Source organism: Periophthalmus magnuspinnatus, chromosome 1, assembly GCF_009829125.3.
Source record: "Periophthalmus magnuspinnatus isolate fPerMag1 chromosome 1, fPerMag1.2.pri, whole genome shotgun sequence".
NCBI classification, from domain to species: Eukaryota; Metazoa; Chordata; class Actinopteri; order Gobiiformes; family Gobiidae; genus Periophthalmus; species Periophthalmus magnuspinnatus.
The window spans coordinates 21,002,135-21,025,433 of NC_047126.1; the positions used below are offsets into that span (position 1 = coordinate 21,002,135).

The window sequence follows — 23,299 nt, forward strand, 5'->3', positions numbered from 1 at the left end:
TCAGACATCTCTCTTGTTTATTCCATTAGGAGAATATCATCAGAGAATTCAACTTGAATGAGCTTTACCAAAAATCCAAAAAGCTCAACAAAAAAGGCGAGAAGGCGAATCCATCCACATTTGCTCCTGTCCCAGAGGAAGAGGAGCCGGAGCAGCCGACCACAGATGCCCAAAACGAGGAGCCTGAATCCAAGAAGGACAAATAATTCAAAATGGCCACCATGTTTTCTCCCAGCTTTTGTGGCATATTCTCTACACTCCAGACTGGATCTATGGTAAATTTAAAGAATACATATTGTGCATAATTGTGGCTTTAATTCCCTTTAAACTGAGTTTTGGTCCTCTTGAGATTAGTGTTTCACATTTTCTAACTTAAAATTAAGGTTAAAATCACACTTCACCAATTAGGTGTTCTGCAATAGGAATGAGCAATCAGAAAATAAACAAATGAAGCCCTCAGGGAACGTGAATGCTTTGCTAATACAGCCATGCGTTGTTGCGAATACAGTTTGACAGCAGAATAAGTATGGTTAGGGTTCATGGTCTTAAAAACTGCACAGAAGTCAGCTCTTCCCATGTTGATACAACAATCTGGGAAAAAACAAACAGATTTCTGAGTGTTCCAAAGGGACTCTCGATTAATGAATCAATGTAACAAAATTCAACTCCAGGTATGTTTTTTATGAGGGGACAACATGGTTAAAACCTCAAAAAGTCTATTTTGCATAATATGTGTTCTTTAGTATGTAACAGAAGAAGGTGCAAGGTGAAGGTGAAGAAGAATGGGGTGGTGTAAATTCATCGCATCAAGTTTGGGATGGACTGAATTGACTGCTTATGGAGAGGTAGAAATGTACTAATTGACAAGGGAGGCATATAAAGTGCTGCTACGTTGTTTTTTTCCATTATTTTATCTAACTAATTTAATCTAGCCGTCGCAATATAGATTAATTGCAAGTAATGTGAATAATATATTGGTTAATGGTACATTCCAGTTTGTAATTATTTTGAATTAAATAGGTATCTTTTTTTTATAAAATTGGATTCTAATGTTGCCTTCAAGTGGTCGACATGAGCTGTGTTAATATTTGTGTAATAACTCAGCATGTATTTGTTGCTGTTGGGACATCTTTTTATCTAAGCTCTACATCACAAAAAATCTAGTATGAATTAAAATGATGTATTAAATGTGTAGTTTTAATTAGAAAATGAATCTACCAATGAGCAAAGTGTCATTTTGTAACCCAAATGAGAAATAAACTGGCTCAAATAATGTAGCTTCATGAAGTACATACATCTAGTCAAAACTACAAGAAAATTTGGATTAGGATTTTTAATGTTCCAACAAATCCTTATTTCTGTTTTTGTTTCTTGCAGTGTAATTCAAATATACTAATAATTGAATGATTTCTTTTAGTACTGAACACCTAATAAATTAATTTAGAAGGAGCAGTGGCCGTTTTTACAGCTCTTGAATGTGTCATATTGTATCGCACAACATGGAACATTTAAAACCAAGGTAGTAATCTTTTTTCAAAGAGCCCCAAGTATAAATCATGTCTTGAGATAATATTTGTCAGTTACTTTCCACAGGCCACTTGAGTGCAGCATAGTTTTTTTTTATTGTTTCATTTCTTCTCATTTTGTTTCTGTACTGAATCATCACTACCAGCATCTCTGTTATGGTCAGTATTTTTAGGGTTTTGTCACTGGACCAGTGTGTTTTTGTTGAAAATATTAGAATTTTATTGTAATTTTTCCAACAGAATTACAGACTTTCATGTTTGTTTTCCTATTTTCTGTCACCAATTTTAACACTGTTTAATTCAGCTTACATGGTATGATACAGAGACTGAACCAAATGTGTCCATGCATTTCTACAGTACAAAATATGTCTTGTTTAAGCACTGCGAGTCATTGGTTGATGTACTTTAACATTGACCTCCAGAGAATGCGTTAAATGTGACTCATGAACAACTGCTGTATGTACAAACCTGGGTAAATTATTACCCAATAACCCACGTTTTTGTTGAAATCTTTCTTGCAATATGATTAAATTACTTATGCAACCAAGACTTTTTATTTTCTTATTTCAAGGCTGATATTTTGGCCTGAGCGGGCCATAGTTTAGATACCCCTTTGTTAAGTAATACATTTAGAACACATTTAGCAGACTCGAAAATATATAAAAGCAACACTAGATGGTGCTAGAGGTAACGTGGTTTTAAGTGTAAATTCCATACAATAAAGTTTTTGTTGGGTTCTTAAAAGATAAATTACTTAACTTCATTTTTAATAGCTTTAAATTTAAAAGTCAATTGGGCAATTTTTTGTTTTATGACCAGATTTGTGGTAAAGTGTAAAATTATGTTCAAAGTACACATTTTGAACATGTCCAGGAACATTTAACATTCGAGAGAAGACTGAAATCTGAGGACTAAACCAATACAAGAATCCCATACATTTCAGAACATGTTTGTGGAGGTCTAAGGTTAGAGCTTTTACACAGAATGAGACCACATGCCACAGTGACAGGTAGTTCTCTTTAGAATAATACCTGAATTCTGGTAGCTTTTGTGATTTTTTTTATTACTATAAATGAGGACACAATTTTGTCTCTTTAGTTTGAGGTTTATTCCAACGTTCCTCCCGTCACCACACATATACATTCACAAACACCCATACACACATTAGGCTGTACAATACAACTACAATTTCACCTATTTTCAGGTCAACATTTCACCTTTGAATTTAAATAATCCAAAATGTGCTTGGTAACGTTCACGTATTCAACAACTCAGACTTTTTGTGTTACAAAAATCAAGTGTTTCTGTTATGGAGCTACACAGTGGGTGAGAACATCTGGTTTGGAAGTAAAATTCATATTTATTTCACTTGCTTTCAAAAATAAATAAATAAAAAATATGAAGACTTTGAAGACACAATGGAGGCCAATTAGCTATGTCAGACTTTCTCAAACTGTGGTGAATGTTACACTGGTGTTACACAAGCTCCCTCTAGTGGCACATGATGCCCTCTGCAGGTGTATTTCTTAAGTACAGCATGTAACTTTCTGGAAGTGGCACGTCACCTGCATTATTCCATGGAAATAAAAAGTAAAACCAGACTTTGTAACATTATAGCCACAGGAACAACATTTCCATGGAAACATGCGGGAAGAGACTCTTCTCCAAGCCAAATAAGAGTCAAGTTTGTGGAGATGCAAGCCCACTCAGTAAGGACATTTTTTTACAGTGCAATAAACACAGTCAAAATAAACAAACATGCTTTTATTTTTAGTCTGTTTTAGGCAAAAAAGTTACATACTGTGACCTTAATTTTTGAGTCAACTTTATTCATATTTGTGTCTTCCTTTAGGCATTTTCTTGTCTTAGTATTTTTGAAAAATGGAAAATAAGTTGAAATGCAATAATTTTTACTATTTTAAGATGTATAACTTCAAATGTGCTGTATATTAGTCATTAGTTTCCCTTAGTAATCCATTTGCCACCATCAGACCTTACAAACCTTACACTTAATTTCATAGGATAAATTTAAAGGAATTTGACTCCAGAACAATAAAGTTCCATCCACTGTTGAGCTCCATGTTTCACGGCCTTCACACATGCCCTTTAATTTCTTTTTCAAACAGGAAGATGGGACTGCCTTTGTTTCTTGTGGAAATTGGTTCAGAGTTGGCCACCACAGACCAAAAATGCATGACAGATTTAATATTGTGAATAAATATTTAATTTGTTGGTAACTTGGGCTTTGTAATATATAATCTGACACTTTTGGGCACTAAAGTTTTTTATGCAAATGCACATTAAAAAACAAAATTTCTGTTCCTGTTTGCTTTTCCATAAGGCAGCTGCAGTTACAAAATGCAGATATTCCCAATTTACTGGACTATACGCACATTTAATTGAAATAAAGAACGTTATAGATTCTTCCCTAATTATAAACTTGTATTGACTAGGGGAATAAAATAAATTCCTATAGCAAAATTGTGACCAAATTGTAATTTTGTCTTCATTTATAGCAGTTCCTATTACATTATAAAACAGGGTAAGATTTCAAAAATGGGTCAATTCTGCTTCTTGCATAAAATCTCTTCACCTACTTTATATTTCAATAAAAATTCATATAAAACAAATTAAATAAGTGAAATAAAAAACAACAACACTTTGAATTTCAAGGCAATTGATCCAAGAATTTTCTACAAAAAACGCCTTTTGATTTGGACCCAAGCAATAAAAAAAAAAGACAAAAAAAAAAGACAAAAAAAATAAAATAAATCAAACATTTCATTGATTCATTGATTGAATTGAATCATGTTTGTTCAACAGAGAAAGTGGTCCACGTCAGACACAGCGACCTGTAGTGGCTGTGGGTGGTAATAATGCATGCTTGCAGTTCATAGAAGAATGCCACTAATTTCTAAAAAAGAAATTTGACATTTAAAAATGACAGAATGCTGTACATACATATTCACATCTAGGAATCATTTGGGGATTCAAATCAGATCAACCAGTGCATTTAAAAGTTAGATTTTTCTTCCATTTTTTTTGAGTTGAAAGTGCAGTTTTAAAAAGTAGTTTGTAGAAAGTCCATTGATAAAGATGATGCCAACTCTACACTCCCCCCAAAAAATCTTGCTTCTTGTGCATTTTTCAAAAAATTAATGTTTAATTTTTTTTCTGGGCAAGACAGCAGCTTCTGTGGAGTAAGAACAACTAGGGCGGCATTACCATAAGTCCATGCAAAACATTGGCATTTTTTAACTATGGGAAGCCCTTTTAATGTTTTTTTGATGATTGGATTCCATAGTATATCAATGTTGTGTAATAAAAACCCAAGGACAAAACGTAGTGCCAATAGGAGCTGTTTTTAAAAGGTAGTTTTTGGGTTTAGAGCTCCTAGTGGCAGTGGTGAAACAAAATTTATATTAGACAAAACCATGCAATTGCCATAGACATAACGACTAGCACGGTTAAAAAATTGTTCAAATCCAATGGAAAAAAAGTTGAAATTAAGGTCACGTTGGTCACTTGATATCAGCAGCTTTTAAGACTGTCTTTAAGCAACAGAGTTATTCATTATTATTCTTCTGTATTTAAATCCGTAAAATTTAAACAGAAATCTCATAAGTGGTGCCTCCGATTCCCGTGACTTTCTTGACTGTCCCGGCCTGAGGTTTGTGGGCGGGACTTTGTGCCAGTGCTGAACCGGGATAGGCTACTCCGGGACGGGCAGAGACGCTGATTGGGTGAGAGGGAGAGGTAGGGGGGGAGCTCGAGGACAGCGCCTGTCCACCATTGGTCCATCCAAGAGGCTTCATTGGGATCGGTTCATCCCTGGTTTAGTGGAATGATAAGAGAAAAATTAAATTTAGACAGAAACAAAAAAGTGGACAAAAAATAGAAACATTCAGTGCACTGCTTTTAATACTGGCACCATTTACAAATAAGGTCATTAATGACTTGTAATGGATTTGTAATTTTCCTCTATTATATACAGTTGCATTTATGTCTTTTGGTTTGAGAGTGACAGTAACACCTGTAACAGGACTACAGATGAAAAACAGCCTTCTTGCATATTTTCAGGACTAGGCCAGGACTAGGCCAGGACTAGGCCAGGACTAGGCCAGGACTAGGCCAGGACTAGGCCAGGACTAGGCCAGGACTAGGCCAGGACTAGGCCAGGACTAGGCCAGGACTAGGCCAGGACTAGGCCAGGACTAGTCTCACTGCTGGAGAACTGCACAAGTAGATACGTCTTAGAATCAAATTAGAATTGCCGGTAGTTACTGCTTTCGGGCCATAACAACTGTTACAGCAACTACAGTGCCACTATGTTTGTCCTTATCAAATAAACAATAAGGAACTAATGTGTGGCCAACATACCATTTTTGAACATCTTGTGTAGATTAATAAAGATTTGAAACTGTATGGTGAACCGAGCCAAGTCAGACAAAACATAAAACTTAACAAACACATGCAATGTAATTTTCTGTCTTACATGGTACCTCCAATGTTTTGTGCATTTCAGTTTTTTATTAATTTTGTGTCATGACTGGAAAAAAATGTTGGTGTGTAGTTAGTATTTTATACAAAGTAAAATAAAAAAAAATTTGATATGAACACAAAATACACACAGAATATCCAAATATTAAAATTCACAGTTATATTCCATAACAAAAATGTAACAAATTCAATAAAACAGAACATGCAGACAGCATGTGCAAGTTTAACATGCCAAAACTGGACAGAGGACGAGCAAAGGGAAGAGAGAGGCACTCACAGGAAAGCTTGTTTTGGAGAAGAGGAAGAGGGAGGCAGAGGAGGCAGTCAGGAGGATTCAGGCGAGCAGGAAAATGTAGGAAATTTCAAGATTTTAGCAGCAAAAAACCCCAAACATCCCAAAATCCAAATGGGACTTGTATACTCACTTCGAAGTTTGTGCTCCTCCTCCTCCTCCCATCCCCCCTGTCCCTCCTGCATTAGCTGCGTTAGCGCTAGCCGACGCAGACGCCTTCCGCACTAGCCTGTATTGCATTTCGGCTGCAGCAGCGCTTGAATAGGACAATGATTTACCAAGGGGTGGGGCGTGTGGCGAGCGTGGAGGATGCGCTGGTGTGCCACTGCCACTAGGGGGGGGTATCTGTGGAGCGGGTGCGGTAGGGGTAGGCGTGGGGAGTAGGAGCAACGCCGAAACGTGGCGGTCTGTTTGTCGAGTGGTGATGATGATGGTGGTGGTGATGGTGGTGGTGAAGGTGGTGGGGAGGGGCCGACATGGGAGGAGCAGAGTTATTTAGAGAAATGTCTCGCTCTGAGGCGGATTGTGGTGACGAAGATGTTGAAGAGGAGCGATGAAGATAGGGCGGAGGGTGATGATGGTGGTGTCCATGGTGGTGATGATGATGCGGTGACTGCATTTCAACCGCTTGCTGGGTGGTTAAAAATGGCGAGGGCCTTCCAGAAGTTGCTGAAATCTCTCCTCTTTCTCCTGCTACAGATGTTGTAGAATTGGGCGCTTGCTTTTCAAATTCATCTGTAACCAAGTTGTCGTAGGATAGGCTCCCATTGCGCGTTGCTTGGTGAGGTGGCGGCGTCTGATTGGCTAAGCTCTTGAAGCTAGTGGAAGCAGTGGCAGCAGAGCTAGAGGACCGGGAGCTAGCCACTGCAGATAGCACGGTTGCATCCGAAAACGAAGGATACGAACGCCCGCCCAAAGTGTACCCGGGCATGCCAGAGTCTCTGCCCGTGTCACGCCTCTCGCCACCCCCTGCGTTGGCCCCGGGCCGTTCCGATGGGGGGTGGTCCAGGCTGGGTTGGGAGCGGAACCCGGGCTGCTGACTGGACTGGAGCAGGGAGGAGGTGGAAGAGGAGGAGTCACGGGCGCTGCCAACGCTCTCCCCTCGGCTCAGCTGTGGGGAAGGAAGGGGGAGAGGATACAAGGACAGAGGAATGGAGGCGATGAGGGGGTAGGGAGGGAAAGAGGAAGGAGGATAGAGGAGAGGAGACACATAGAAGAGAGGGGAGGAAAGGGAAAAAAGGAGGGGAAGGAGAGAGCAAACAAAGAGAGGGGAGGAGGGAAGGAGACAAGGAGAGGAGACTGAGAACACAGTGATAGTACAGCCCTGATACCCAGATGTGCCAATTCAGTCAGTGTGAAGCCCTTGTGAGCATTTTAATGCTGAATTCTTTAATTTGGTGTTTTTGATTAAAGGTGCACTATGTAACTTTTCTGGGGGGGAGAGGGATATTTTTTCTTTGCCTGGAATGTTCCACAGTATGGTATAAACATATGTATTTTGCATTTATTCGATAACAAGCGTTCTATCGCAAAGAAAATACCTTGAAAAGCTCAAATTTTGTTGTGATTGAATATGGAACTGGGGCTGGTGGAGTTTGCTTGTCTTGACAAAAATAGATAGGTTAAATGTAATATAGTGTGGAAATTTCCAGGAGAAACAAAAATGTCCATGGAGACAAACTAGTGGTGGACATATCTGGGGCACGATCCAACAGAAGGTTACATAGTGCGTCTCTTAGACAATATGGTTAGATGTGTTTCCATATAAAATAAATATACACTTTCCACTGTTTTGTTTCCCCATTGCCTTGGGGCAGACTGATGGTCAGAGAGCCTGGTGGCACAGATCAGTTGCCACTCTTCCACCACCAATCATAATGATAATGTAATTTAAAGGAAACACAACTAAGTTTAGTAAAATGGTGCCCAAAGTCATACAGTACTCACATTTTGGTGATTATTGTTAACACAGAAATCACAAGTTCTACAAAAGGGATTATTGGGAATATATGGGGATATTTAACAAGGAGTAATACTGTGAAAAATGTCTACAGTCACAAAAACATAGGGGTGAGTAAAAACCTAAGTAAATAAAATCAAATCAAAAGGTGGGGACAAAATGCTTCAGCCACTTACTGATATGGATCAACAGAAAGCCACTGAGAAACCAAACCAAGATGGCCGACAGAAAATCAAAAGAAAAGGCATGGACATCTATTAGACTGGACATAAATGTAATAAAAGACACACACACATCAAAGCATAAGGAAACAGATGATACAGAGCTGAAGTAGAGGCTGCACAGAAGATGTCCGGATTACTTGATGATTGAATAATTATTCACAGAAAGAAGTAAGAATGGATTTTATTATGCTGGGTTCAGACTGCAGCATCAAAATTACTCCAAACGCCTCTTGTTGGACACAAAGTTCAGTTTTGTCAACTTTGGCGTTGATGCTCAAGAACGCTTGAACGCTCAAAACATACAGCGGAAATGCCGGACGAGCCTAGATGTGCACCCCCCATAGACTTTGATTGTAAACCCTACGCCCCTCACGTTGTCTGAATGCAGCATAAGGCCTAATAAATTATGGAGCCTTAATAATGAAAAATAGTTTATTAAGAATGATTCAGATTTAGTAAGTACTTAATTAACACCCTAACTCCTAACCCCTTAATCAAGTAGTTAGTTACGAAGCCCAAATCATTTTTTATAAACTAATTCGTCATTATGAATTATGTCTTTGTTCATGCTTTATTAAGGCTATAAATAAAGGTGTAGTCATAATAAAGTGGTAGTTTTTAGATCACAAAACAAAAAAAAATTATCAACTATTAAGAGGTACAATCTGGGTAAAAAAAAGCATTGTCATTGCCTGGAATGTTCTATTGTGTGGCATTAGCTTGTGTAAATGAGTTTCTTCCAAAAACTATTATTGACTATGACATCCCTGTTCTGTAACTGCAGAGTAGTACAATACCTGGTTAGCATAAGCGTGTGTTAGCGCTGTGTGGTTCTTCCCAGGGCTGTATGTGGGTCTGTACTTGTACATGGTGGGAGTGGGAGGGGCTTTGTTCAAGAGGCTGCACTCTGGAGAAGGATACAGGAAAAAACATACATTAGTTAATTTCACGTAATTACAATGGAAAAGTGCTATAAGACTAGCATATGATATATTTTACAGACTTAAAATCACTACACAATTTCATGCATTATTCATTCACTCCAGATTTGGTGTTGTCTTTGTACATTGGTGTGTCAATGTCTTGCCCAAAGACACAATGAGAGTATTCAACGCTGGCAGCAGGGACCAGACCAACAACCTGTGATGAGTCGGTGGATTTGACTGCTCCACCAAGGATGTTTATGGTTGAGCAAGGCACATTCAGAGTGAAGTGCTTTGCGTAAGGACACAACAGTATCCATTGCTGCCCCACTGTATGACACCTGGTATTCTCAATAGTCTACCATCCAAGTGCTAACCAGGCTCAACCCAGCTCAGCTTCCAACAGCTGATGAAATTGTCCATTGACAAAATAGCATGTCCATTTATAATGTGCTTATTCACAATCTTGTCCATAAGAGACCTACCCTCATTGTTTCCGCGGCTGATGCCCGGGTACCTCAGCTCGGGTTTGGGAGGAGGAGGAGCTTCAGCGTCACACGACTGGGACTCCATCATCTCCAGACTCGACTTTGACTGAAACACACAAAAGAAAAGAAGTGGTCTGTTAACAGAATTAAATTTGGCAGGTTTAAAATGGGTGCATTGTTTACTGAACATGAGCAAAGGAGGCTGTGAGAAATATTAGAATTGTCATTTTTTCATACAAATGTTATAACAAGACAAAATTTAGTCCAATTGTGAAATGGTGAAAATGGCATACATTATTACGATTCAAACAGCATAAACCTAGTTGTTTTTTTAAATCAGGGGTACCAATAATTAATTAAAATATAGAGTAAATAACATATTTTCAGTCACATTTCACTAACTCCATCTTAGGTTTTAAAAGGTTTGAAGTATTTGAATAAAAATAAAAGGAGAGAGTACCTTGTTTAACCTGCCGCTGGTCTCATGTAAATGAACCAGCAGCAGATTTGAATGTGGGTCTCATAACTCCATTTATAGTATTTGTTTATCAAAGCACTGCTCTTTTATCATGTTTATGGTCCTTACCCTGTGCAGCTCTCCCTGGATCCCATTGTCCAGGATCTTAGCCGCCAGCTGAGCCTCTGTGAGCTGGGGTCTTAAGAATGGAGGCTGCACACATACACTTTGTACAACCTTTTTTTCTCCCCAAATATCTGCAGAAAAGAGTAATATTTGTTATGTCACAAAAATCTTAAATCATGAACCTTAACAGTATCAAGTGGTAAGCTGATTGGGCTAAAATACATAATTTTAATACAGTGAAATGGTAAAAAAAAAAAAAAAAAAGTAGAACGAACAATGAAAGAATTATTAACTTTTTTTAATTTTGATTCTTTGGAATAATAAGGGCACTATTAATGTCTTTTCAGCTCAAGTTCAGAGTCAAAATATAATTTCTAAATTTACGACAATGTCTACCCACACCAGTAAAAATATGTTACTGCCTTTCCGAGAATACTCCACTTATGAACTTATTTATTTCTATGGAGACAAGTGATGTGTCCCCCACCAGGCCAAGTTACAGGTCAGATAAAATCATCTGTAATGGCATAAATGGTTTTAAATTGGTATATTTCATGGCTGGATTTTTAAAAACTTAATACAGCCATATGTAAATACTGTTAGACTTGGATTTTATAAAACACATATACAATAATATTATGTAAAAGATGCCAAATTGCTTTATGTCTTTCTCACATAAAAAAATAAAAGTACCTGGGAGCTTGTGAGCTGCACAGAACATGAGACACGTTCTTGAGGCAGCCGTTTGTGAAAGGGTTAACTCCTCCTCTGAACTTCCCTGTGACCTGCAGCACATAGAAAATAAGACAGTTGATATTTTGATATTTATTTAAAGTAAACATATTGTGCCTTCGCCTGCTATAGAGTGATAACCTCTGAAATCTGTTAAAAATCATGTTGAATTGTAGACATTTTTAATTGAAATCTAAAACAACTGATCTAAAACAATTACCACCTGCACCTTTACGGTACCGTACGGTTGCCGTAAAGCTCATCACAACAAAATGCCACATGCTGTCGTCCCTTCCTATAAATAGCTGCGGCTGAAATGGCTATTACAGACTGCAGGATCCTACATGTATCACCGTTTAAGAACAAAGTAAGTAAAGAGCAGTGAGCGTACATCGATGGGAGTAAAAACGAGGACAGATCAGAGAGATGATGTCTTGAATGCAGAAGAATAAAGATCATTCAAACATGTATGAATTACGGTAAATACAACTTCGAGACAGTAAAAGAGAAGGGAAAACAACTATGACATGTTTTTTTTTCTGTACATTTTGCACAATAGGGTGCTTTAACAGTTAACTATTGAGTGTACTATCTGTTACCAAATACAATTCATTACGTATTTGAGACCCAAGTTTTGATAATGTTTTCTTCCATTTAGAAATACTAAAATATGCTCTTTTTATTAAATGTTTTGACTGAAAATAATGGCCATGTAAACATTGTTGCATTGATAATCAATTTCATGCAGACACAGTAGTTAGTAAATACGCTTAAGTATCTTACCTGTTCATTGGTGGTCCTCCCTCGGGCCACTAGAACTATGTGAAACCCCGTGAGTCCAGCCACAGGGATAAAGAACAGACCAGCTACACACATCACAGCCAAACTGAAGACCGGGGTCAAGGAGAAAATTTGTATACATAAAGCATTTTACATGTATAAAATTTGAGTGCACCCAATATTTTCATTTGGTTGCACCAGAACATGATTTGAGTGAACCAAAGCCCACTGCTTATTTAAGCCAATGTAATATATTAAATTGTCCTAAAATTACTTCTACAACAAAGACAAAATAAAAAATAACTTTGTTAATTATTTTCACTCAAGTATACTACTCATACTCTATGCTATACACTTATTAAACTCTACATTACACACTTATTAAATAATATTTCAATAATTACTGGCATTATCTATTGAAAGCTGTTTATTTGGTCAAATAACGTTAAGAATTTACATTTTCTTTAAGTTAAAACAGAATAAGTTGAAGCCTATAAGATTAATTCATAAAAAGCTATTAAATAAATATTGGCTTCACAAACTAGTCAGAGTGAGAGGTCTGTGCTTTTAAGCATCTAGAGTTCACTATACTAAGTGCAAAGTCAGACCTCTTCAGTTTCAATAGTTGATCTTTGACGTCTTTTGCCTTTTATTTTCTTTTACACCTTGCACATCGGCAGCCTCAAATGATTTATGTAACTAAACACAGTGTGGAGGATCTACAGGTTTGATGCTCTTTAAAATGTAAATACTGTGTCTCATTCACAAATAGATGAAAAAACGTATGAGCTCCGCGGTGCATTTAGCTTTGTGCCTCAGCTCCAACTGCCTTTAGCGTTCTGGTCAGAGGTGAGGACAGAGCAAGTGATTTAACGCTTTTTTCATTTAGTTGTCAATTAAAATGATCATGTGTTCTATACAACTTAATCCACATTTATGATGAGGAGAGAGGACACAGGACAAAAGATATGATGAGGATCTGTCAGGCGCACTGGTGTATCCAAGGACAGTTTTTTTCGCACCAAATTTTAGACGCATGTGCAGCCAAAATGATCTCACTCTGGAGCCCTGCACTGGCAACTCCGGTTCAGTTATGACTGTAACATCTTAGTTCAGTAAGATAGCAGGCTCCATACCTTTAAGCTAATTGAGTGATTATAATTGTTCAGCATTGCAGTTGGTTTGATAAGGATACGTGACAATGGCGTGTAGTCGGTCGATGTTCTGTCGATGGTACATGATGAAGAGGAGTCCAAACCCAAACACGGCCATGATATGAGCCGTGAGGGAGAGGAGGAAGAGGAAGAAGTATCTGTAGTTCCTCCGACCAATGCAGTTATTCACCCAAGGACAGTGGTGGTCAAACTCCTGAAATGGAACAATTTAAGAATTTAGATTTATTTTTTTACAATATCCAGGGTTACTGTAGTTATAGTGTAATTTATGATAGCTATTTTTTATTTTATTATTCTTAATCTTGACAAAAATTATGTGGATGACTACCATACAAATTTAATCAATTGAATCCGAAACTTAATTTAGTGACCAATTGTTGAGTTGAGTTTGTATATGATCTGATATGGCGCTTTAAAACTGAGATCAAATACAAAATAATGTTCTGAAATCTTGTATCGATCACTCTTCCGGTACAACTTGTTTAGTTTAGGTTAGTTGACAAAATAGTCAGAATAGTAGAATTACCACTCACTTCCAATAATTATCGATCAGTTACTTATTTATATATATATATATATATATATATATATATATATATATATATATATATATATATATATAATATATATATATATATATATATATATATATTATATATTTAATTACATAATTTGTACAACTAAATAAGTAAATAGAAATTTTGCCTGTGCTGTTGTTTTTTTTTAAGACATCTATTTATTTTTGGGAAGCTTAGCAAATTTTCTACCACCAATAATCCTTTTTAGCAAGCACCTCGACACAGTTGTCACAGACGGAGCAGTGGGAGCAGCGTGGCGGTCTGTAGAAGCGACACGTGGAACACCACTTCATTCGGACCTGGATCCCTCTGATCTCCACTGTCTTATACAGAGGAGCGCGAAAGTCATCATCTTTATCCTCATCCTCCTCAGCTAGAGAGAAAGACAGTGACAACAGAACAAAGAAGTCAATACAATAAGGCATATCACACATGTTTTATACAGAGAAGGGTGAAAGTCATCACCTTTGTCCTGATCCTTCTCAGAGAGGTAACAGGGACACCAGAGAGGAGAGTTCTGTTCATTACAGTTTGATGTTTTTTGTATGAACACTAACTTTATTTGTAATATAAAATTGTATTATACTGTGTTATATCACTATATGATCAAACCCCCTTCTGTTGTTGACAGATGCCAGAATGGGGCAGAAGCTGATGTCGCCACCTGTTTGCCAGGTTTATATATATACTATGTGATTTCAGACTTGGGCTATATATGACAATAATACAATTTAAATGGTGACTCTGAGTCTGCACCAAGTGACCAATCAAACTAACCAATTGTTGGTTCTTGATCATGGCAAATATATTACACTGCACACATTGATTTGAATCACTTCTTGTCTGCTCAAGTCTCGAACCACATAAGGTGTAAAGCTGCTATTACGCTTGAGCTCTGTAAATGGCACTGACCTCTGGGGAAGATGCCAGGGTCCATGAATGTGGCCATACAAAAGTTGGCCAGAACAAACAGGAAGATGATGCCATTGTAGATGGGCACGGCAACTGAGAACCGCTCAGATAGCCACGGACACCTGGAACAAGCGATATAAAGAGACAAAGATTTAATAGAAAATATTTATAGGAACATCATGTAAATTTTTTGGTTTCTGTGGAGACAAGCATAGACATGAAGCATGTGGTAATAACAGCAGGCCAAGTTACAAGCAAGCCCACAGATAGTAAGAATGCATGCCAAAGTAATTTTTAGTAACAAAAGCACCTGTAACTGCATAATGCAAGATAGAGACGTTTAATGCCATAATGAAACAGTCCAGGCAAAGCAATAAGCTCTCCAAGGAAATTATATTTTGACCTGGTTTATGGCCAATATCTTTTTAATTACTGGGAATATCCACAAGGCACAGAGTTCAAAGTCTTCTCTGTCAGCACAAATAAAGTTAAATTATTTTTTCTTAATAGCATCTGAAAGTGTTGCCATTATTCAACCCCAAACATGTGATTGCCAATAGAAAGGACTTTAAGACATAAGATTAATATGGCAAGTTTGTGGAACAAATCAAAAACAAATAGGATTCACCATTTGTAAATGATAAGTTGGGATATATCTTTCAAAAACAGTTAATCTTCCATAGCATTATATAGGCCCCTGTCCTCCATCTGACATTAGGGCAAGAAACTATAGAATGTGAATGCAACCTAGAGCCACATCAATTAGTAAATTAATTGTTAGCGATAACTAGGCCTGCCACAATAACGTTTGAATTTTTGAAGTGCCATATACACACATATATAAATTAAGCCTGACAGGATTTTTTTTTTTTTATCTAAATGTACAATACCTGTAACTTGAAGTGCAGTAAATCAATCACAGAGTCATAGAACTTATTTATTCAACCTTATATACCTAAACTTTTATCAAAGTACAGAAAACATTTCTCACTAAGACACAGAAAAAGTATCCCTAATAAATATTGACACCGTAAAAATAATTGCTTAATCTTTGGTTTATTGAATGATAAGGTCATCTAATTATAGACCTAGTCATGGCACTAGAACCTATTGAACCTATGGCCTCAGATGTAGTGCCCCTTGAGCAGAGCTGTGCAATTCAATCATTTCACTTTTTTGTGAAGCACTTTGGTGATCTGTAGTTGTTTTAAATGAAATTGAAATTAAATTGAACTAAAAGTCTGTATTTTCAAAAATAGGAAAGTAATATTGAAAGCATTAAAAAAAAGAAAAGAAAAAAGATTAATCAAAATCAAATGAAAAATCCTCATCAATCTATTTTAAGAAAAATAGTGTGATTTATTATTATTTTATTTTTTTACCTTTGTTTTAGTAAAAAAAAATTGTGTGATAGTGGCAGAGACTCATACAGCGTTGAGGCTTCAGAGAGTGGCAGATGTGGCCTATTTTCTCAGCTTTAATCCAGCTCCGGCATCAGACCCCACAACACAAGCTGATTACACAGCACATATGCACCACCCTCATTTACAGACATTCCAAACATATATCATAAGGGTTTGTAGTTATTAAGAATGCAACAATATGTGAAATGGTTATATCGTAAAATCAAAAATGTATTGCAGAAATTCCCACGATCCACTTCAAAATGTGTTATCGTGACAGGCCTACATGTATAGTGCTGAAGTAAATATAGATGATAAACTTTAATACTGAAAAAAATGTATGCCACTGACACAATAACCCAAGAGCAAACTTATAACACAAAAACTAGTTTAAATATATTCCTCGGCTGGCATCTGTTTGGAGTCATACAAATTATTAATTCAATTCAAGAACATTCTAAAGCAGGAGTGGGCAAACTTTTTGATACACAGGCCTCAATCGGTTCTAAAATTTGACAGAGGTGCCAGGCCAGGATATGTATATGTATATATTACATTAGAGATTTGGCCTGTAACATGTAGCAACGCATGAATATGCAAGACTCATTGTACAAATTGTTTTCCAAATGCAGTAATTAAATTAATAATTTATTTATTAAATTTCAGTTAAATAAACACAGCAGAAAAACTCAGATTTTACCAAGTGCCAAAAGATCAACAACTTGTTAAAAAGGTAAATTGAACAAGGTTTACCCTTAGCTATTTTAATATAATTTGCTCACATTTGGCAGGCTGGATTAATAAGCCCAGAGGGCTGTGTGTGGCCCCCGGGCTGTAGTTTAGCCATGTCTGTTCTAAAGTTATTAAAGAGGTTCATTTCTGCCCTGTAAGTATGCATACTTATTTAAATGAGTATCTAGTTTAGTATCTGATTTTAAATAATTTTCATAACCCTATTTAATCATTTTATTATTTGTAATGTCCATCAAAATACATTTATAAATAAATGTAATACACCCAAAACTTTCTTTCTCTACATCTTATTCTATTCTCCACCCCCTGCTCTCGGGCCCTCTCCCTCTACTTTTCTCTCCTCCCTCCTCTCCATCCCTGTTTTCGCGCCTCTATCTCCCCCTCTCTCCCTCTCTTTCTTCCCACGATCCTTTGCATCCCCACAACGAGGTGTCAGTGAGATCAGTGATGACAGCCTGATACAGCAGTGACTCAACAGGACAAAGACAGGACCTGACAGGAGTGCAAGGGTCTCAGAAGCAGCTAAAGTGGAAATACACAAAATGTTCTGTTGGATTGCAACTAATGATTCTTTTAGTAGTTGTCTAGTTAGTCAGCAATTTCTTTTTTTTTTTTGTCAACTTGTTAAATTACTTATATTGATTTTCAGAACATGTCTTTAACCAAATAAAAAAGGTTGAAATATCATGACTGAAGGAACAGGGAATATTTAATAATGTCACTGTGTTTGTAATAAAATGGTCTTTAGAGTATGTACAGTTCAGAGGATGATTATGATGATCAAAATATGACTACAATTAATCATTGCAGCCCCACTGTTAACAGTTTTACTGAAGGGTTTCAAATTCTTGTTCATGTAAGTCCCATTTTGAAAACTTTCACCATTCAAAAGATAGATTTTTCAACTCAGAAGTTGACTATAAAGCCTTTTAAGTGCTAGAATTTCAAAGTACACATTTTTAAAACTTGCCATTCTCTTTACCCACACCAAAAGTGTGTGAAATGTCACAACAGTAACTGGGAAAGACATGGACATTGAACCTCCAACCTTTGTACCCAGCTGTTATACTTTTGTCCCAAGATTTGTACCCAGTGGTTATACTATAAGGCTCCTGCAGTTTTCGTCACTCAATCCCGGCATTCACCTCAAAACCCCATACTGGCAGTGGTCGCAGCAGAAAATTCTCATACAATGTCTGCTGTAATTCACATACTTTATTGGAGTTTAAGAAATTGTGGATTATTCTAAGTGTAGAAGAAACCTGAGCCTTTTACCAGATTTACAAAGCTCCAGACTATTGGTAGATGTGTTTCTGCAGCTAAACGGGCTACCAGCTAATCAAGCCATAGATGAATTAGACAAATTTAGTCACGTGGGTGCAGGCGCTCTAATGTCTCATGATACATTCAATTACCCACACTACACATTACATAGCACATCAGCCTTTTATAGAGCTTTTAAAGACACTAAAATGCCTTTAAAACGACATGCATTAGTCATTAACCCTTCATTCAGAGGTAACTCAAGGCTGGTGTGAATTCTCATTCAACCACCTCCAATCACATTCATATACTGCACATGGAAGGTTTGCCCAAAGACACAACAGAAGATGGCCATATCTGATGTCAGAGGCTAAGCAGGGTTGGACCTGGTTAGTATTGGGGTGGGAGACCGCTGGGAATAGTAGGTGCCACAGTGGGGCAGCAGTGGCTTTAGTGCATACTGTTGTTGTGTCTTTAGGCAAGACACTTCACCCACATTGCCTAGTATGAATGTGTTGTGTGCATGAGCATTGGAGGTAGTGGCGCAGTAGGGCAGCCTCGCTTCCATCAGTCTACTCCAGGGCAGCTGTACCATTACTGTATGGAGTGAACACATAATGTAAAATACTTTGGGTATTTTGGAAGGTGCAATAAAAATCCAATGCATGAATGACTTATGAATAGTCAAGAACACACATTAAGCTTTTAACCATGTTATATTGTTGTCCCCTCATTAAATACATACCTGGAGTTTTATTTTTGAGAAAATGTAAAATACTTATCCCAAGCAGACAAAAAAACATGTTTAAAAGAGAATTAAAGCCAATAGAACACATAAGTGTTATTAAAAAAAGGTATCAAACCTAATATGTGAAGACTTACGTGAAGCAGAAGAACAGTGTGGTGGATCCAACTAGGAAGAAGGTTGCTGCGGAGACGGGGACATAGCGTGAGGGCCGGAGGGGTCTGGGAGCTGGGACGCCGGTGTGAGGGAGAGGGGATGAGGACGGACCGCGGCCCCCTTTACTGCTGCCTCCTCCTGGCATCACGTCCTGACTGAGCCTGGAAGGGGGCTGGAGCTATGGCGGTGGGCTATATGTCATTCACAACAAAACAGGTGAGGAGCAAACATGGCTGCAGGGGATTGGGGCCAAAAAAATGGAAAAGAGTCTTAAAAATGCAATTAAACAAATATTTCTGCTACAAGTAAAATCAATGGATGCATATAATTGGATGCTGGAGTTGCAAAAGAAAAAAATCTAAAAATAAAAACTAGGCAAAAAAAAGGGTTAAAAAATTGTTCACTTGAAACAGTTTGATAGGGTTGGGCACACAACAAACAAAAAATATCAAAAAGTGGAAAAAAAAAAATACTGAAAAGTTGGCTTGACAAAAACTGCAATGTGTTGGAAGTAATATGACAACAATTTGTATACAAATATGAACAAAAATATAGTTATGAGTGGCAAACAGCACTGCTAAATTTGGGTGCTTTAAGTAGCAAAAAAATAGTGCATAAATTGATCCTAAAAATTATTACAAATAAAATTTTGTATAGACAAATAGTGTTACCAAATGTAGACACTGGCGACAGCTTTCTTGCTTAAAATAGTTAGTAAGTGGTTTGACAAGTTACTTCACCTTTGAAACTCAGTTGTGGCAAAGAGGAATTGATATGAAAGCAATATAAGGTTCAAGAAAAAAATATTTTAGTCAATTATCTTAGTTATAATAAGTTTGTAAAAATGAAATTAAAGATTGAATTACCCTTTTGGCATCTACTTTTCAAATGATGGGATGTTTATGGCTCTATTGTGTTGCAAGCTTCATGGAGAATAAACAAGCAGCAAAGTAGTAAAGAAGCTAAGTAGCAAAACAAATGTATGACAAATTAATATTTTTCTCTGTTTAAATGAAGTCTTCAGCAGTAGCAGAAAAATATATCTTGCAAAATAATACAAAATAAGTCCTTAGTTGATAATATCGGCACAACTTTTGCAGTGCCAAATTCGTATTAAAAACAGCAGTCTTTGAACGGGCCAGTGGAGTAGCCTAGTTTTCCTGCGTGGAGGCATGCCTATACTTTGCAGGTGGATTGCTTACACCACCTCTCCCTCCACCCTCCAAAATAATAATGTGCTTGTTTTGACAGTGCAAACATTAGCAGATGATAGTGGTCCCTTCATTTTCCAAAACATCTGTGAGAAAATCCATTAGTGTCCATGATAAATATTTCAAGATCAAGTTTGAAGTTTGACAAAGTACGAAGTTCAAATGACTCACAACTTGTTCAAATGTCTGTATGTAGTGACTAATGCTATTTACGTTAGCCACCGAGCTAAATTTCTCTCCATAGTTCCCTCCAGGGAAATTCTTGGTTTTACTGCCCAGCTTGGAGCAGTCAGGCTTGGATAACACCCAGCCACAGCAGTCCCTTAGGAATCCATCCCTCTGGAGGAAAGTCCCAAAGTTCATAAGTGACAAACAAAACTTAATTATAAAAAGTTTGGCTTGATTTGTCTTCTTATAGGGAATTGTAAACCAGGATTTTAGCAGGTGTTGGTAGGCTACAGTCCGTGTATCCAATTGAAATCCAGTCAGATGAAGGAATGGTTACACCTAAAAAACAACAACAACAAAAAAACAAAGGCTCACATTATGAAGAAAATTTCAAAGATTAAAATATTATCTAAACAAAAATGAACAAATTAACCATATATTCACTCTCCCTCCTCTATATGTCCAAGTCAAGCCAAGTCTGAACTTAACTCTCCAAAAATCCAGAATGCTGAAAATAGTATTAATTGACCGTTGAATCATGATATTGCAGCTACAGTAGTTAGTTATTGCCAAACATTATGATGACATTTTCCGCTCCTGGTATTGCAAAACCTTCAGGCCCTAGTGTCTGAAAATTCTCATGTGATGTTTGTCTCAACAAATGGATTCTTCCTCCTTTTGAATCCCATGTTTGCTGGGATAAGATCCAATCCACAGCAATGGAAACACATATTTTGTCACATGCCTAGTTAACAGCCACTTACAATTATGTAATTTTATAATAAATAGGTAAAGCATTGTTATTTCTTTGCTGTTCCAGAGTTTCCCACAGACTGCAGACAATATGATGACACAATCCACATTTGATTAATTTTACTTAATACAAATTTGAGGAAAACGTAGCTTAATGTAGTTTAAACAGCATAGCAGTTACATATTACGTTATGAGATGCAAAAACCCATTTTCTCAGAGTTCAGATTCATCACTTTAGACAATGGGGCACAAGCAACATGTCTTCTCTTAGTGGGAAACAAATTATGCTAAAGATTATACAGCAACTACAAAATAATTCAGGGTGTATTATCTCCGTGGAGATGTTATGGCATCACCTAAAATGTTCCAGAATGACATTACACATTAAATAAGACGGTATAACACCACCGGGCCTAGTTAGAGATCAGCTCTGTGGAAAGGCAACACACCACTCATTGTAAGAATAGATGTAAATTTAACAAATGTAATTCCATATTGTGGAACATTCCAGGACCATATTAAAAATGTCATTATTGATTTGTTAATGCTACAAGATTTTTAACAAAAAATACAGATATTGTCAAACTGGAATATCATTTTTGTGATTATAGTCTAAACCGATAATTTACAAAATTACAGTATATTAAGTACTAATTGTACAAAAAGGTTGTTCCTCTTTTAATGCATATAGCTGTTTTTCTCATATAATGCAACTACAACAATTATGTAAAATGGACACAAGGACTCTCTCCTTCCATAACCAATAATTATTAAATATTATAAAGTTACGCATTTACAAATGGTTCAAACCAATATTGCTCATTCATTGTCTTGTGAGAGTGCATTGCCATCTACAAATGCTCAAATCCCCAGACACAATAGCACCCCATTGAAAAAGGCAGCACCGGCTTCCCCCATATCCTTGGGTGTGTTTGGCCCGCTGCAGTGCATCCAACGCCGGGTAAAGAAAGCGCATTAGCTGCTCTTCTGCTGCTAGTCTACAGGGCATCCTCCACCCACCATTGAGCATTTGCACTTTCATTTTAATCTAGGGATTGTCCTTAAATGCTATGGTTCTTTAAAAGGAATAATTGATCACGAATGGGATTACACGGAAATGCCAAATGAATGGTTGAATACACGCTATAGCAGGTTGGTAGCAGATAAAACCTAATCATTTTCCCAATTATGTTCACTACGCCTGCCTGAAGTATTAGCAACATGTCTTTTTGGCTATTTTATCTTACAACATTGCATTTTGCGTGCACCCTCATAGGATGCCGTGCCAAATAGCTTAGATAGCAAATGTAATCGCTGCAACACGCATTTTGTGTCTATCTTACCAACGTACTGGGCATCTTGGGTGGGGGACGCAAAGAAGTGGGTGGGTATAAGATGTCAACCAGTCCTACAATTGCAATTTCATTTATTAAGGTTTAATTCCAAGTTATTTCGTTAAGAAAGCAAATAACTAAAAACGAAAAAACAGGGCGGAGTGAGTGGAAGAGATGATCTTGGATAAATGTCATTACGCACAACATGAACAAGAATATAATAAGGCTTGAATAAAAATAAACGTTTTAAAACACATAAATGTACTTGCGTACCCTAAAAAAATGTTATAATGTGGTATAATATGACACTTAAGGTTTACTTTTCAGTGTGGGGGTTTAACGTTAGCTTCTATGATTAGCTCCTTAGCTCTGGTTAGCGGCTTATTGCTAACATCAATTTTACCTTATTCCTGTGCATGCGTGTCCAAAAATAAAGCGATGGGGACGCGCAGGTAAAGGATGACTGCTCCAGGCGTTAAGGGACAACGCCTCGCATCCGTAATCCAACAGAAAGAAACAGCGGTGCCAAGGTCCTCTCCACAAGCTACACAGCGCCAATGCTAATTTTCATTAAAGCGAAGGTAGCGCCAGCCATTTAAACAACCAAGTCTTCGTTGCTGTTAAAATCCCCTGTGGTGTGGATGATCTAATAATACAGAAGTCTGCAATCCCGTGACATCTGGGTACTTTCCGTGTCCGTAATGTCTGTGGTAAGGAGAATCCCAGAGGCCGCCGACATATTTGCTAGTAACAAAACTCGGATAGCGCAGCCTCCAAGTTACGGCAGCCAGGGAGGCATCTGATTGGACAAAGTTAATGTCAATCAATTTGTTTAAGAC

The 23,299-nt window shown here is 37.3% G+C and overlaps 2 protein-coding genes across 3 annotated transcripts in view; one reads left to right on the plus strand and one right to left on the minus strand.

Moving 5' to 3' along the window:
* tmx2b (thioredoxin-related transmembrane protein 2b) overlaps nucleotides 1–23,299 on the plus strand; it is a 157,917-nt gene that overhangs the window by 4,230 nt on the left and 130,388 nt on the right. Inside the window, exon 8 of one of the 2 annotated variants that reach the window (XR_008649137.1) lies at nucleotides 30–297. Coding sequence is in view for 1 of the 2 variants with exons in the window: in XM_033974152.2 (XP_033830043.1) it covers nucleotides 30–206 (177 nt within the window). In the remaining variant the exon portion in view is untranslated. Of the gene's footprint in view, nucleotides 1–29; nucleotides 2,072–23,299 lie in introns of those variants that run through there. The other variant, XM_033974152.2, reaches the window with a different exon arrangement.
* On the minus strand, nucleotides 4,561–23,227 carry zdhhc5a (zinc finger DHHC-type palmitoyltransferase 5a). The gene is given in 14 exon segments (XM_033972359.2): nucleotides 4,561–5,357; nucleotides 6,452–6,655; nucleotides 6,657–7,429; nucleotides 9,300–9,409; nucleotides 9,911–10,019; nucleotides 10,500–10,604; nucleotides 10,606–10,627; nucleotides 11,190–11,281; nucleotides 12,012–12,114; nucleotides 13,204–13,376; nucleotides 13,977–14,134; nucleotides 14,674–14,795; nucleotides 18,975–20,711; nucleotides 22,864–23,227. Coding segments are annotated over 13 exon segments (2,361 nt in total). The 5' UTR covers nucleotides 19,139–20,711; nucleotides 22,864–23,227; the 3' UTR covers nucleotides 4,561–5,131.